Here is a 16792-nt window from a genome sequence, read left to right on the forward strand (position 1 = left end):
CCCAAGGAAGCAATTAATTAATTTAATGCCATTTGAACATACGTAGTTTTGAAGTAAGTTTGTTTATTATTTATTGTTTTCATCAACACTTGCATATGACTAGTTTATTTAGTTTTGGAAGAACAAATACAATACAATAGAAGCTTTTATTCAAACCATATGATCACTTCATACAGAAGTGAATTTTTTTATTGTAAAAGATTTTACACACTTAAATAAGGTCATGCCATGCCCATGCCTCCACTTTTAGCTGTCCTGATTATTTGAAACAGAGCTGAACAACACAACACAACACAACAAATACAATTATTCATGTATCCATGCAAACTACAAGAAATCAAACATATTGTTAATAACAATAACACTTACATGATCCAATGACCACAAACACAAAAAAGCCGAGCAGAACTGGGTTCCAACAGGATAGCTGCTCTTGCTCTTTCTCGGCACAGATCCCCGCCTGAGTACGTTCTTTGTCTACCTTCCTATCCGCAACACGCCTTGATGTCGTCTACAAAACAAACCCAACCGGCATTTAATTATCAAATGCTACTATATCATCATAATTAAATAATTTAACATGTAATTAATACCATGATAGTTTTCAACTGATCATACCATGCATCTATAATACCATGAATGTTTATGTATATATAGCAGAAAGAAGCCTTCAGGAAGCTAGATTTTTGATTGATTGGTCAGGAAGATGTCATCTGATGCCATGTCCAAACATAATTAGTGGAAGGGTGATGTGTCAAGTCTTATGATGTGGAGACACTTGTACTTGTACTATGATTTTTTCTCTTTTAAGCTCTTAACCTTTTCGATCATTATTAATATGTATATATAATGTTCACTTTCCTTTTGCACTGGTACATCTTTATTGTTTTAGATCAAGGTGTTACACTAATACTATATATATTAAAAATAAATCAACACATGTATTAATCATGGTTTTTTACAATTATAGATATTGTGGTTATTTGTTTCTATATTGAGAAAAACTGAAAAGGAAGAAGTTGAATTAAATTTTTAAACCCACGTACATAGTAATTAGAAATATAATATTCTACAATTGCTATCTATGGGTGGTTTTTAATATATTCAAACGTCTTAATTAGAAGATGAAGCTAATTTTTTTTTCTTTTAAAAGCCAACTTAAAGTAACACATCTCCCGGTTAGAAAAGCCTAACCCGGAGGACAATACAAAAATCTTTGACACTATTTCCATATCTTGTTTCTTTGGATTGTTACTAGAAATAGAAAAACCAAAATATCATGGACCGAGTAGATTTTTCTTTTCATGTAATCTTGTTTGTTGGTTGCTTGGCTAGTTTTTTTCTAACCAATACCTTGTGATTATAATGCATCTTTGCTAATCAAAAGAAAACAAAAGTTACATGGAAAGCATAAGGTTGTTAAGCCACTCTACCCCGTTATCTAATAATGTTAACTAAACTAACAAATTTTAATAATCAAGCATTTAAGCACATAACCACTAAAAATCAACAACGTAACAACAAATCAAATAATCTTATCCATTAATAATAATCTATAATATGATAATTAATCTACCAGTAATCAACTAATAATGTTCACTTTAGAGTAAAAGTTCAAAAACCTACCTAACTTAAGGATTTGAAAATGAAGCTGTTAACGGTGTAGAATATGACGAAACGGTGAGTAGTAGAATCAGACGGTGGGTAGTGGACTGTGCAGTGCTCCGACAGGCGCTTGGCGTCGACAGCATGGGTCTTCGGGACAACACTATTGAGTATTGACTACTCGATTCATGATAATTCTTCAATGGCTTTCAAGTTACCACTAGCACGCTAGGTTATAATTGTATAAGAATTAAGACAGGCTTAATAATTTGTGTAATGAGCTTATTTGTTTTATATTTGTTAAAACTTATCTATGTAAACCAAACTACTTCTATAAGTCATCTAGCTATGTAACACTAAACCCTGCTAAAAGGACATACTATTACCTAAAGACAAAATAGTCATATACATACAAAACTAGAACATTTTGTCAATTTCAAAGCATTTGACTATGTTTTTGTCCTGTAAAAAACCAAAACAACACATACAGTTCTAATAAATAAAGCAAGTATATAATATAATATAGATGCATAAAACAACATTTAGTACCAAAACAAAACAAAAGCAAACACCCCCCCCCCCCCCCCAATCAACATCCTACAAGATCTGTTTCATATAAAGTAAAAATATCCCACCACCTATCAAAAAGGAGATCAGCATTTGTTGCATGATGCATACTAAATGGTACCAACACTTAAAAACAACCAACAAACAAACTCCAAGTTCCGGAAATTTGCACCCCAACCGGGAGAAACACCATCAGCACTCGGGGCCCCCTTCCTAAATAACACCACCGTCTTCAGCCTTGCGGTTTCCTTTCACTTGAAGAAACTCGGGAGGAACGGCTGCAGGATCCAGCTCAAGACACCCCTTTGGAGCCCTTGCATTTTCTTGACCGGTAAGCAAGCACGACGGTACTTCATGAGAAATTTCCTTTTCCAAGATCACCCTTGTTTCATTTGGATCTAGATGCCGATGAAACACAGACTTAAAACCGGAAACCTTAACAAGTGGAGTCACCACAGTCCCTGTTTCTTCATCATAAGCATCAACCTCAACAATTTCATAAGTTTCATCATTCCCATATAGAACGCACACACCACCTTTCCTAGGAAAAACACGAATGTTCCCGCTTGTTAGTTTTGTAAAATTAGCTTTGTGCGAAAAATAATTTGGGGCGGAAACAATTTCGTGTTTTCCTGGTTTGAACTCCCCAAAGGCTCTCATGCGGTTGTTGTCAGGTTTTGGATTTAACCAACACACGTACATCTTAAACGGGTTCAGAGACATGACTTTGTTAATGATGGCATATAATCGAGGCATTCCATCATGATCATCATAAACAGCCCATACCTGCCCTTCTTTAAAGCAATCTTCACTTCTGCTAGAATCAAAATCATGAAACTCAGGATCCGCTACATCCATCACAACCGATTCGCTTCCGTTCGCCAACTCAGCATCTTTGGCAGCTTCTGAGCTCCATTCATTTAACTTCTTTTTGATTTCCGTTGTGGCTATCTTTACTAGTTGATTCTTGATACTTAACTCAGTTGAGCCCCTCTTGTTATCATCATGCTTTGACGATTTAGGAATCTTTCGTCTGGAAGCCTCTTCTCCTTTGTGAACTTCTTCTCTGTCCCTTTTCTTTGTACCCCCGTTCGTTTTTGGTATTGGGCCACGCTGGGTGCTCGTACCATGACCTGTGATCTTACTCGCTTTTGATGAAACGCATTTGTTTGGTGGGGCCGTCTCAGCTGCATGAAACGGACCATGGCAAGTTGGGCATAAAAGATTTGCGTTCAAATACTCTCTCATATATTCATGCTGCAACTTGCATCTTTTGCAAACGGTCCAAAACGTTTTAGGCGCATTAATTGATAAACGAACACCGACAGGACCTTTTTCAGTGGGGGCCGTTTCCATTTTAGTAGGACCTGTTTCTGTTTTAGCAGTGGCATCCTTTGGAGGATTCTTTGCTTTTGCACTTGTAACCTTACTCTTTGTAAGATTGTGAAAACCGTTGTGAGTTGGAGGTTTGGTTGCTTGGAAACCCCCGTTTGGCTTAGGGACCCTCCTCTTAAGGTCATAAATGGATCTTTTTTCTTTATCGGACAATATAGCCATCGCTTGAGAAATAAATTGAAACGCCCCGTCTGCCCCTATAGATTTGTTCTTATCAGGATGGAGAGACAAAGCTAATTTTTTGTAATGTCTCTTCATGGTGTCATCATCTGCTAATGGGCTCAAACCAAGTATCCCATAAAGATCCATTTCTCCGTTTATTTTGTTTTCAGCAGCAACATAAACGTCCAAAACTGCTATAAACTGTGAGATGCCATCAAGACCAGGGTACAGACTTTGGGCCTTCAATGCAAATTTCTTTGCACCCGTTACGTCTTTTCTAGAAAATTTTTCCTCAGCAATTTCTTGCGCCCTCTTGGCTTCGTCTCTATTGCATTCCATTATTGCTTCAACTCTTGACTTGTAATGTTACCACATCAAATAATTTCTGATCATAAACTGTTTACCCTAATTCAAAATAAATAGTTGACTGGTTAGTTTGGAATAGAGATTAGCTGAACATGCAGACTAACTTAAAGAGCAGCACGTGCAAAAACATAGCGATAGAATAACCAAAAGTGGCCTAATAAGGGATCACACCGAAGATCCAGGAACCGCAAAAATTTATCCTAAAGATAGAAAGTAGAACAAATGAAAGATCATGATCAACGATAACATTTATGATTTCACTAAAATTCTGACAACCCTATCCTATCTGTTTATGCCAACGGATATAAAATTCATATAAAACTGGTCATTCATGTTAGAGCGAATCACCTAGAATTTAAACGTAAATCATATTTTAATATGCCACACTCACGAGGAGGCCGTCTAGAAGAAAAAAACATATAAATCATAGCTTAAGATGCCACAATCACTTACTTGAAAACAAATCTAGAGAAATAGAGTTGAACCTAGTAAAACAAAAAAAATTGAAAGATTGCATTGACATTGTTTGTTTGGAAATATACCGAAAAGCTAATCATAGGGCCGTTATGCTGATTACTAAATTTGTTGAAGAGTAGTCTAGTGGTTAATTGTAAAGCAAACTAGTTCCTTAGGTTATAAGAAGCCATAAACATAAAAGTCGTTTGAAATCTATGGCTTCGGTTTGCGGATAACAGTTTAAGCTTCAGATCTAATAATAATAATAATAATAATAATAATAATAATAATAATAATAATAATCATAAGAACAACAACAACAACAACAATAATAATAATAATAATAATAATTTATTATTAATAATAATAAAAAAAATAAAAATAATTTGTATAAGATAATGAGTGTGTGAGTTGAGAATTGAAGGAAGCCCTAAGCATAAACATCAAATAAATAAAAAAGTGACAAACATACATACATACATACATACATACATACATGTTTACCCTAGCTAGCGGTGTTTAGAATTGGCTGCTGCTTATTTTATTAATTAAATCAAATATCAGATAGATGAATGAGTAGTTAATTAATTATTAGTGGAAACTGCAGCAGCTTGACTTCGATAATCGTAAATCGATAATAAAAATCAAATCGAGTCGAGATGAAACAAAGTAGCTAGCTGGGTACAGTTAGGAGCACGAAGTTGAAATGAAATGAAATTGCGGTGATGATGATGAATCAATCAGATCGTATAAGTGATCGAAATTAAGGTACGTACCAACAGCAATGGCAATGGCAATGGCGGTGAATTTGAAATTGAATTAGGACCAGTACGGCTTCACCTTCCTCTGTCTTGCTCTATCGAGCCTCTACTATTTATACCACTTTTATTTTGAGTTTTAGTCCTCCTTTTCTCACCCAAATCTCAACTTTAAACCCTAGCCACATCTTAACTTAACCATGCTTACTTTTCTAACCTAACCGTAATATCATGTCATATTATCTCATTTATTCTTATAATATAAATCTCTATAGAACACCGGTAGTTTTCACATTAAATAAAAAGATTACAATGTCAAGAAAAAATAACCCATCTACTTATTATCATCAAACATTTCATTTATATGTTTTTTTTATATTATCATTAATATAACTTTTCTAAAATATTTAATACAATATTTACTTTTTTTTATTTTCTATATTAATAAAGAAATATATTTGTAAAAATGTTTATTTTTTAATATTTATCATTCTACTATTGTTGGTGAAAATAGTTTTATTTATTTATATTTTAATAAAGTACGGTTTAAATTATTTATATGTCATATATTAAGAGTTAATAATTCATGATTCATTTGATACGTCAAATTTAACTGCAAGGTTTAGAATAGCTTTATTAAGATATTAATTTTTTTTTATATTAATTTGTTCATTTATATACTAAATAAAATGTCCATTCAAGACTCCTACTCATCTTAACCTAACCATGACTACTATTTTAACTCTCGTGCCCAACTATAATTTCATATCATATCATATAATCTTATACCATGCATTGTAATATAAATCTGTATATAAAATCAGTGGTTTTCACATTAAATAAAAAGATTACACTGTATTTACATCAAGAAAAACAACCCATCTGCTTCTTATTATCGTCAAACATTTCATTTATGTATTTTTTTTATATTATCATTAATATGATTTTTCTAAAGTATTTAATACAATATTTAGTTTTTTTTTTTGTTTTCTATATCAATAAATAAATATATTTATTTTTTTAATGTTTTTCATTTTACTATTGTTGGTAAAAATAGTTTTATTTATTTATTTTTTAATAAAGTACATTTTGAATTATTTTTATGCCATATATTAAGAGTTAATAATTCATGATTCATCACTTAGATGCATAAAATTTAGTTGCAAAGATTTAAAATAGCTTTATTGAGATATTAATTTTTTTTTATATTAATTTGTTCATTCATATACCATTCAATACTCCTACCCAATCAAAAGTCAAAACCTAACCATGGTTACTTTTCTTAACTCTCGTGCCCAACTGTAATATCATATCATATCATATAATCTTATATCATGTATTATAATATAAATATGTATATAAAACTAGTGGTTTTCACATTAAATAAAAAGATTACACTGTATTTACGTCAAGAAAAAACAACACAACTACTTATTATCATCAAATATTTAATTTATATATTTTTTATATTATCATTAATATAATTTTTCTGCAGTATTTAATACAATATTTAGTTTTTTTCTTGGTTTCTATACTAATAAAGAAAAATATATATTTTTAAATATTTATCATTCTACTATTGTTGGTAAAAATAGTTTTATTTATTTATTTCTAAAAAGGTACGTTTTAAATTATTTTTATGCCATATATTAAGAGTTAATAATTCATTATTCATCACTTAATGCGTAAAATTTAACTGCAAAGGTTTAAAATAGCTTTATTAATATACTAATTTTTTTATATTAATTTGTTCATTCATATACTGAATAAAATGTTCATTCAACACTCCTACCCATCTTAACCTAACCATGGTTACTTTTCTAACTTTCGTGCCCAACTGTAATATCATATCATATAATCTTATATCATGTATTATAATATAAATCTGTATATAAAACCAGTGGTTTTCACATTAAATAAAAAGATTGCACTGTATTTACGTCAAGAAAAACAAAACGCCTACTTCTTATTATCATCAAATATTAATTTATATATTTTTTTATATTATTATCAATATAAGTTTTTTTGTTTTCTATATTAAAAGCAAAATATTTTCATAGAAATGTTTTTTAAAATACTTATCATTCTACCACCTTCGGTAAAAAGAGTTTTATTTATTTATTTTTAAATAAAGTACGTTTTAAATTATTTTTAAGTCATTATTAAAAGTTAATAATTCATGATTCATCACTTATGAGTAAACCTTAAATTGTGGTAGAGGTTTCGAATAACCTTATTGAAATGTCAAAATTAAATTGTTTTTGTTGATATGGGCATGATTCATTCTTTAGTCAGAACATCATATACAAAATGTTAAAAAGCTAATTGTTATAATATGTAACAATAACTATTAACAAAGACTATAATAATAATATTCAAAATGATAATCTTATGTTTTAGGTTCAAACAAATAGTACATGTACAAACAAAACGAATACATATTTTGTTAACCCAATGGGATAGCAAGTAAACTCGAAATAAAAGATTTTAAAAAGCATTTTGCAACGCTAAATTTGATATTGCATACTTCAACATGTAACGCGCAAAAGCGTAGTATTGCCATTGCACGTTTCTAAGCATTTACTTAAAATCTTACATCCAAACTCGATACCACTTCCACGTGTTTCAACTATATATACACACACAGATAACAAGCTAACTTCTAGTTTATGAGCTAGCGTTTATACATCTTGAACCTCCTCCAATACCATGTACGCCATGTCAAGTTGAGATGTCAAACCACTTCGTTCCGCCTGCAAAACATAGCATTCCCACTTTTCAGATTGATAATCAAACCACAACATGCTGATTCTGTTCTATACTAACCTTGGCTTGCTGATATTTTTGAAGCATGCGGTGGTATTGTCGTCTTGCGGGTGTTGAGTTGACCATAGAGACTACCCTTGAGACAGCTTCACTGAGGGCAACATCCACTTTTTGCTTCCTGTATAACTTGACAAAATCTTCACCCTCATCAATAGAATCCAAGTGGAATCCTCTTAGACCAACTCCCTTCCTGTGCCACCTTAAGACCACTTTCTCCACGATGCTAACCGCCCAACATATTATTTCATAGTTTTTCCTTGCCTGATGGCCTCTTACATGAGCCTGCCAATAACAACAAATTACTTACTTTCTTTTCTATATGTGCTTTTAAGGAGAAAGCGAGAGAGATGACTGATAACGTACCTGTATCTTGATTACTTTCTTGCGAAACGAAAGCAAATCCTTACGCCCTTTCCAACCTCTATACTTTTTCTGGATGTACAAAGCTGCGTTATGATCACGTGCATTCCCAAAAATAGCCTTGGTTGCTGCTGAAAGCCCCTCAATGTCACTTTCAGAAATACCATACTCGTCTATAGCAGCTGCTTCCAGCTGTTTTCTCTTTTCAAAAGAATGTGCCCTGAAAGCAGCTTGTATATGTGAAGCAGCTTGAGCTGCATTCCTGACAGCAGCTATGGCATCCTTCAAAAGCGATTTATCTTCATTTACAAGATTAGGGTTTGAGATGCTGTTTACTGTTCTTTCCGCTTCCTTATCAGCAGAACATTTAGACAGTTCACTTTCCTTCAGTGTAAGGGATGAAAGATGAGTGGTTAGTTCCACCTCAGCAAGATAGCCTGCAAGACCGTTGTGTCCATGTGTGGCAGCTATAGATGCTGCCGTTTTTCCATTTGGATCCTGTTGACAGGGATCCGTAACAGCTCCAGCATATGCACCACAAGCTAGGAGTTCAGCTAACATTTTTTCTCTGTTACAGAGAGCCATTTACTTATCAACAGTGTGCTATGTTTGTCAAACTGGTTAAATCATTATATTCAATAAGATTAGATTGTTATTGAAATAACCAATTATTCTTAAAAATTATATTTTGGATCAACAAAACCTGCATGCTTTTAAGCATAGGACTGCATTATTATCAAAGAAATATAATTTTCATACTAATAGAAGACTCATGATTATATGTGCATGGCACTAACAGAGCGAACTCATGATTATATGTTATGTCCTTATATGACACAATGGAGTCTGATGATTTAAGTAGACCAAGAAGTATTTTCATTTTGCATAAAAACCAAAATCCATATAATGACCCCATCAGTTCTATCCCATTTCTTATTCTTTGTGCACTAGAGTCACTGAAAGATGGCTTTTGTCCTTTCTGGGCCATCCTAGGGTATTTTAATGATGTCGAAACCAGACAAAAACTTTTACAACACATCCGCATAACGGCCCAAAAGGCACAAAGTCCTTATATAGATCCAATAGGCATCTTTTAACGAGTCAAATATACAAAGAACAGTACACTGACTAAACAGGGCAGAAGTGAAAAGTATCAACATTAGTGACAAAGTCGTATGAGTAATTCATTCATGATGAAATAGAAATTGTGTATTTTGTGCCAAAAAATATAAATGCAATGGATAATGTAATGGGTTAAATGTTTAGTTACTCAGCATTTAACCATCATGCAAAGTTGTGTATTTGTGCCATAAAATATAAATGCAATGGATAATGTATCCTAAGTATTAAATCTTTTCACTAAAGGCCACCTCTATGTTGAAAAGCCGCCCAAGTATGTTTTCAGTTCCGTTTACTGACAAAAACACACTAGTATTGCTTATCGATAACTTGATACAAGGGTATTTTTGTCATTAGGCATATTACCAGATTTGGTAGCTCCAATACATTACACATAGATAATTAGATTGAAAGATTACCTTCCAAATCGTGCAGCCCAATGAAGAGCAGTCCAGCCATTAACATCACGGAAATTTATACCAACTCCAGCTTTAAGTATAGGTGCCAATGCCCAAACAAAGCCCAATCCGGAAACCAGGTGTATTATCCCTTGTTCTCTTTTGGACAAAACAGGAAGGGTCTCCTTATCCTGCCGTCGTCTTTTAAACCAAACCCATGTTTGCAACTTGTCTTTAAAAACTTGTTCTAGAAGCCAATCTATTGCTTTCCAAGATTCCATGCTTCCATTTGATACAGTCTCAATGATTTCAGCCCAAGAATCTTCCCCAGCCATTGAGCTTTCTAGAATTTCAGATCCAGTACCTTTAACATTTTGCCCAGTTTTATCAGATAACAGCAACTGCACAAATTCAACAAGCAGCCGTAATTCTTCTGAGCTCCTGTTTGGTTCGTTTTCTGCTAACTTAGATTGCATCAGCATGTTTAGTTTTTCATGATACTCAAACTCCCTGACTTCGCTACAAGCCTCTCGATTGCCGGATGTAATACAAATAGTAACCTTTTCAGATGGATGGGGTGGGGCATAGCAGCAGATTACCCCCTCTTGAATAATCTCCACAGGGACTTCAGTGTCACCAAACATACAAATCCATTCACTATTTGATGGATCACATGTAAATGTCCCAATTATGAGTACCTGCAAAAAAGGAATATACAAAATAATTACAAATATTTAAGAAATATAATTTTCATTCCTTTTCTGCGCTGAAAGTTCTAATTGTTAGCAGGGAAAGGCTACAAGGAAACAGGGTAATCTGGTGAGTGAGGAGAAAGAGATGGATAATGCAGAATATAAGAGGCAGCAAATTTGACCCATTTACTTGTGAATAGGTCAATTTGGATCGTCTTTTTATCTCAAAAAGGTCATATAAAATTTATCTAAAAGGAGAATGGCTCAAAGCAAAGTGTCAAACAGGCTGAAAGTCGCACAACGTATATCTTTTAATGCATATAACCTCCTAAATTTTTTACTTAAAGAATTAGCTTAGTATTGTAACAATATTGCTGTTTTAATCATAGTTAACATATTCTATGAGAAATGAATCATTTAACTTGAACCATACCCAACGCAACCTCTAAAAGTATTAATGATATATACCTTAAGCAAGCATAAATATCCAAAAGCAATGCAGCACGTATACCAATTTACCAAACCAGTTCTCCAAATAAAGACATATAATATAGTTATGACTTTTTGGCTACCATGCCAAGCAAGTATCTATTTCAGTGATTACTTCTAAATTTAACCAGCTATGAGAATGTATTACTCCCTCCTTCCCAAAATTATCGTCAACTTTTTTTTTTCCTAATTTGTCCCCTTTTGAAATGGATACTGATTCCCCCATTCTACCCATAGCAACTTTTATCAACAAATTTGGTAAGTGTTTGGGGAAGATTAGCTATGTCATTTACAAAATGCAAATACTCAGAAATGGTGTTTGGGGGAAAGTATCTGGAAAATGTGGTTATGAAAGAAAATGTGATTTTGGAAAAGCATGCTGAGATTTGAGAATTGCTTCACGCGAACGCTTTTTCCCATTGCTGTCCCCAAAACCCCCTTAATCGGTACCTTAAATGCATCAGGGGTAAAATTGGTGGTCACTTAATAATTGTATTAAATGTACATATCTTAAGTTATTGTTTTTTTGTTTGTGGACAATTATTTTGAGACGGAAGGGGTATGCAGTTAATGAGTATACTATAGAACCAACTCTTCTATGGCATTAACAAAGAGAGTGCTAAAAAATATAACAAGGATATTTATAAGTGATGCGCAATCATTATAAAGGAATCATTATTAACATGTGAAGATTTCCTTATAACGTTAATAGGTTTACCTTTGTTGACTCAGTTGCATAGCCCCACTGAGGGGATATTTCACGAATACTAAATTTCTGCTCTCGTGCAATGGTTAAACTTGAATTTGATGCGAGTGGTGTTCCAATTTGACCTGGATCAAACAATGTGGAGTATAAGTCTGCATCACTTTGGAACATATCATTTTGATGGGTATAAGCAGGAAATGTTGAATCTTCAAATTCTTGAGATAACAATATGGATGCTGAAAATACAATACTAAAAGAATTAGCCCAAGATTTTAACAATTTAGTTCTAAGATCATATTTAACATGCTGATTACTAGAATGAATAAAATATAAATGATTGTGGTAGGACACGAGCATTTTGCAACCTCTAGTTTTACATCAATTTATCGTTTTATACTATATTTTGCTTAAAAAAGCAGTAGACTTACAGTCATTACTTGTACCAGCATCTCCAGAATGGTGCTTCCCTTGATATTCCAATGTATCTCTTTCTGGTTGAAGTAAAAGCACTTCCTGTTGAAATACAGCGAGACATACTCTATTAAGAGGAGTAAGTAATGTAAAAATAAGGAGCATGGATAATAGTAGTCGTGTAAGTGAGCTGAGCTACTCAGGCTCGGCTCGTTAAGAGCCTGACTGGAGCTCAAGCCAAATGAGCTCATGTAATAAAATAACTCGAGCCCAAGCTTCAAACTTAGAGCTCGATAGGCTCGTGACCAAAACGAGCTTATATATGTAATCCAAAAATATATAATTCCCCATGCACACATGTAACATGCATATCAGATATAATCAAATAAGAAGCTTGTTTAACACAGAAAGCGTAAAAACCATCTTTACCAAAGCGGCCCTTTTTTTCAGATTAGCGAACAAGTGGCAAAAATTTCAAATACTAGGTGCATGTTTCATGCTTACTAAGCTAGGGATGCTTTTTACAGGATCCCACCGATATATCATATTACACGAAAAAAAAACAGTAAACAATGGAAGCGGAAAAATAGTAATTACTTTTTCAAAGTAAACAATCTCAATATAAGCTTACATTATTATCTAACGGGTATAAGTAATTCTCTACTGAGCCATTATATGCTGCATTCCCATCATATTCAAGGATGTCATTCCAAATTAAAGCTTGCTGACTTGGTATAGCAAATTCAACTGCGGGTGGCTTCTGGTACTGATGTAGTCTCTCATAGTCAGTTGTACGGTTGCTCAATGTGTTTAGTTGATCTTGGGCATTATCTACAACTATTTTGGTTGACATCCAGTAAATAAGAGAATGATGTAATAACAAACAGTAATACTAGGGCAGGAGGAGAGGCTTATATGGTGTGACGCTATTTATCACATCAATTAACATAAATCATATATTTATATAATAGTCAATGTAAAAGGTGAAAAGTCAATTTTTTTAAAAATATATCAGAATAAACTGTCATTGAGACCTTTAAAAGTGTTTTTTTTTTTTTGGAACTCACATTTCTTCATGTGTGTTCTCAATTCTACACACTTCTACGTGTCAACATAAGCGGGCACGCCTAAAAAGGCGCAAAGAATTGAGTTAATTTTGTAGTGCTTGGAGTTAAAACAAACTCCAATCTTTTACACTAAAATGGTATTAATAAATTTTTGATGCGTACATTGGAGTTGCTCTTATCATACTGTATTGTTTTTGTACACATTCGTTATCTATGAAGAGTATAAGAATGTATAAGATTGTTTGCAGGAGAACCTAGACCAACCGTTATGACATGTTTTAACTAGTTATCCAACCCGCCCAGTGCCCCATGTCGATATGTTTCTGGATCAAACCAAATACATGGCCATCCACAATGTAGCTCTAGATAATTAATGAATACATTATAAGATTATATATATGCATGTATTGACAAACAAAAGAAAAACAAACCTGGATATTGTAGAGACACGTAATCATCTGAACCATATTGCAACCCCTCAGATCCACTATAACTTTGTTCATTAATTGTTAACCCTATGCCATTTAGACCCTCATTGTCATTATAAAATTCAATATTATCCAAACTCAACTGCTCCTTAAGCCTTTTCAAAGCCTGATTAACTTGGAGATCAGGTGAAGCATCTGTTATATTCAAGCCATTTGATGTTGTGACAGCATCTTGACTAACTTCGATAAAAGTGGTCCCCCCAGACATGCTGGTATCAAAATCACTAGCAGATGCTGATAAAGTAGACTGAGTAGTGTATGGGGAGTTGGAACTCTGAATGATATTAGAAGATCCCAAAGTCAGAGTTGAAATGGGTCCCGCACTATGCTTACCCTGCAAAATACGAATGCTATAGAAGCTGAGCTGGAAACAAAAATTTACCATATTCTTTTCTTTTAACACACCATCCATCACAAACCTATTTTCTATTTCAACTTGTCCCAAATAATTGTCTTTTTTCAACTACGGGTAGTAAAAATGTACTAAAGTTCCTATTTTACCCTCAATTACCCTGGTCATGAAATGTTGTGTTTTTCCATGTCAATTGTAGCCTATAACGCGCTAACTAAATCAGCTATTGAATGTGCATATCTTGAGTTGTGTGTGTATAGTGAATTTGGGACGGAGGGGCCAAAAAATAACCAACAGGGAAAGAACTACATATTTGAAATAACGTGGTTATCAAGTGGCTAAAAATACACAAAAGCTGGATACAAACTACAAAGTAGGAAATTCTTGGCGATATCTGTCAGCACTTTCATATAGGGAAAATTATTTTCCATTTTTGTTATAAGACATTGAAAAGATACATATGGCGACAAGTGATACGGATAGGGTGAATGTATTTTATAAGTCCATAAAACTTACTATGGTTATATCTCTGTAATGAACAAGAACAATATGCTCCATTACCCTGCCACCAAAGAATCAGGGAACATAAGTCTACACTCTACACAGACAGTAAAATACAACTTTGAACAGCAAACCGCACAAAATCACACGTTTTATCAGTTTCCACTGCCAAGCATTATTTTAATTGATTTGACCTTTAAATTGCTGATGTGGCACTGGTTAATGCCATGCCAGCCACCACATCAAGATAAAAGTCGAACAATTAGTAAAAAGATGGCATGTTACTGGTTGAACAAGTCATCTGTTGCAAGAGTTTGTGATAAAATATAATGTGGTTGCTTTAAGAGTGTGAAGTTTGTTACGAAAAATTCTGCTAATAATAATATTTTGTTTCAGTTAATTTGTGAGCTATAATATCTATGAAGTGACTTACGAATCTAACATCCAGTAACAACGCCTCTGGAAGCTTGGATTATCTTCGCCATGTGCATAATAACAATTTAAAGCTTCGACATTGCCAACCTAGCAAAAAAATCAACAAAGTCCATTTAAAACTATAGAAAACATTCATTGTGTTGAGGAAAGTGAATAAAGAAGAGCAACCTTTAAACGTTCATGTGCTTCACCAACATTCTTTCCATCCTTCTTTCTGCGCCAGCTATGACCGTCTTTACGGAAAAAACGGAGAACCCTCTTGTTGAAAAGGAAGAGAGAACCACCTGTGGGAGAATGAATAGCAATTTGAGCATGTTTGTAATGTAATGGTAATAATAATAATATAATATAATTGAACGGAGACTGAGACTGACTGGGTGGCTTTTGAGGGGGCTGATGGTTAAGCTGTGATTCCTCATAATTGTGTAGTATAAAAAGCACCTCCCCGGGCCTTAGCCACCGAAACTGTGCTTCCTGAATTAGATCCTTGGTGTTGTAACCTCCTGACAGTGTAAGTATAAGTGTATATATATATTTGTTAGGCTAGGCTAAGTTGAAGCTGAACAAGCATCTAATTGAGGTTAGGTATGTTTATAAAAGTCAGTCAGTCAGTCGGCCAAAAACTCCAACTAGAACAAAGAAGTAAGTAGCATATGAGTGAACACTCTTTAAACAAAAAGAAGCATAGCGGCATAATTAGAGTATAGGTAAACGAAGGTGAATTAAAATGAAGTAGAGCACAGACCTGACGTCGTCATGATGAAACAGTAAGCATCAATCAATCATCCAGCAACAAGGAAGGAAGGAAGGAATACGGTTATATAATATAATATAATATAATTTATTTATTCGACTACGTAAAGGCAGACAGACAGTTGACTGAAAGTGAAAGCGGTATGTATGTATGTATGTATGTATGTATACGGCAGGCGCAACCACAAGTGCCAAGGTGGGTGGGTGGGTACTCAACTCGACTCTAGTTCAATTCATAAAACAACAATAATAATAATAATAATAATAATAATAATAATAATAATAATAATAATAATAGTCAGCCAGTCAAACGTATCATTTAGCAAACACGCTCACTCTTACTTCCTTCTCAACTTCCTATCACTACTACTACAACCTTAATTTAATTTTAAGTTTAATAAAGGAAAACCTAAGCTATTTTATTTTATTTTCTTTTATTATTAAACAAGTAGATTAGATAGATTCATCACCTACCTTTATCTTTACGTTTATCTTTACCTTTACCTTTACCTTTACCTTTACCTTTACCACTCGTGGGGGCTTGTACAAGAGTATCGTAACAGTCCAAAACAACATCTTGTGTGAACGAACCAACTTTGTCTCGAGCCGCGTCAGACGCTCGTTCTCATATAAACTTAAAACGAGTTTGATGAACGGGAGGAGATACCTCTCCCGCCCAGCACGAGATCAAAGCAAGGTGGCGCCGACTACAATGAATCAGACTCACTTTTAAAGCTTGGAGCATAAACTGTGTGAGCATGTCTTGCTTAAAAAAGAAACAAAATCGAGGAAAAAAAAACAAATGCACGAAGAAATAAAAAATGCATTTTCATCGACAAGTCGAAAATGATTTTCAATTCCTCGAGAAAGATCTCTCGAATCTAGA

At 33.7% G+C, this 16792-nt stretch overlaps 2 protein-coding genes and 1 pseudogene across 2 annotated transcripts; all 3 read right to left on the reverse strand.

Annotated features, from left to right (window-relative positions):
* Positions 1-221: 221 nt before the first annotated feature.
* Positions 222-1371, reverse strand: LOC143617854 (uncharacterized; annotated as a pseudogene).
* An 831-nt stretch (positions 1372-2202) lies between these two features.
* LOC143617853 (uncharacterized) lies at positions 2203-4161 on the reverse strand. The gene has a single exon (XM_077090272.1). The coding sequence runs from the start codon at positions 4066-4068 to the stop codon at positions 2386-2388; it is 1683 nt and encodes a 560-aa protein (XP_076946387.1). The 5' UTR covers positions 4069-4161; the 3' UTR covers positions 2203-2385.
* A 3923-nt stretch (positions 4162-8084) lies between these two features.
* LOC143617849 (calmodulin-binding transcription activator 4-like) lies at positions 8085-15911 on the reverse strand. Its single transcript, XM_077090269.1, has 12 exons — positions 15899-15911; positions 15528-15656; positions 15322-15437; positions 15152-15240; positions 14734-14779; positions 13809-14199; positions 12942-13147; positions 12328-12412; positions 11912-12135; positions 10034-10710; positions 8499-9063; positions 8085-8417 (listed from the first exon to the last, which is right to left on the reverse strand). Exons 1-12 carry the CDS (start codon positions 15909-15911, stop codon positions 8100-8102), a joined length of 2859 nt encoding a protein of 952 aa, XP_076946384.1. The 3' UTR covers positions 8085-8099.
* Positions 15912-16792: the final 881 nt, after the last annotated feature.

The sequence above is a fragment of the Bidens hawaiensis genome, unplaced genomic scaffold (assembly GCF_021521415.1).
Source record: "Bidens hawaiensis isolate Kalapana, Puna unplaced genomic scaffold, B.hawaiensis_p1.1 tig00059344_1, whole genome shotgun sequence".
Classification (NCBI taxonomy): domain Eukaryota; kingdom Viridiplantae; phylum Streptophyta; class Magnoliopsida; order Asterales; family Asteraceae; genus Bidens; species Bidens hawaiensis.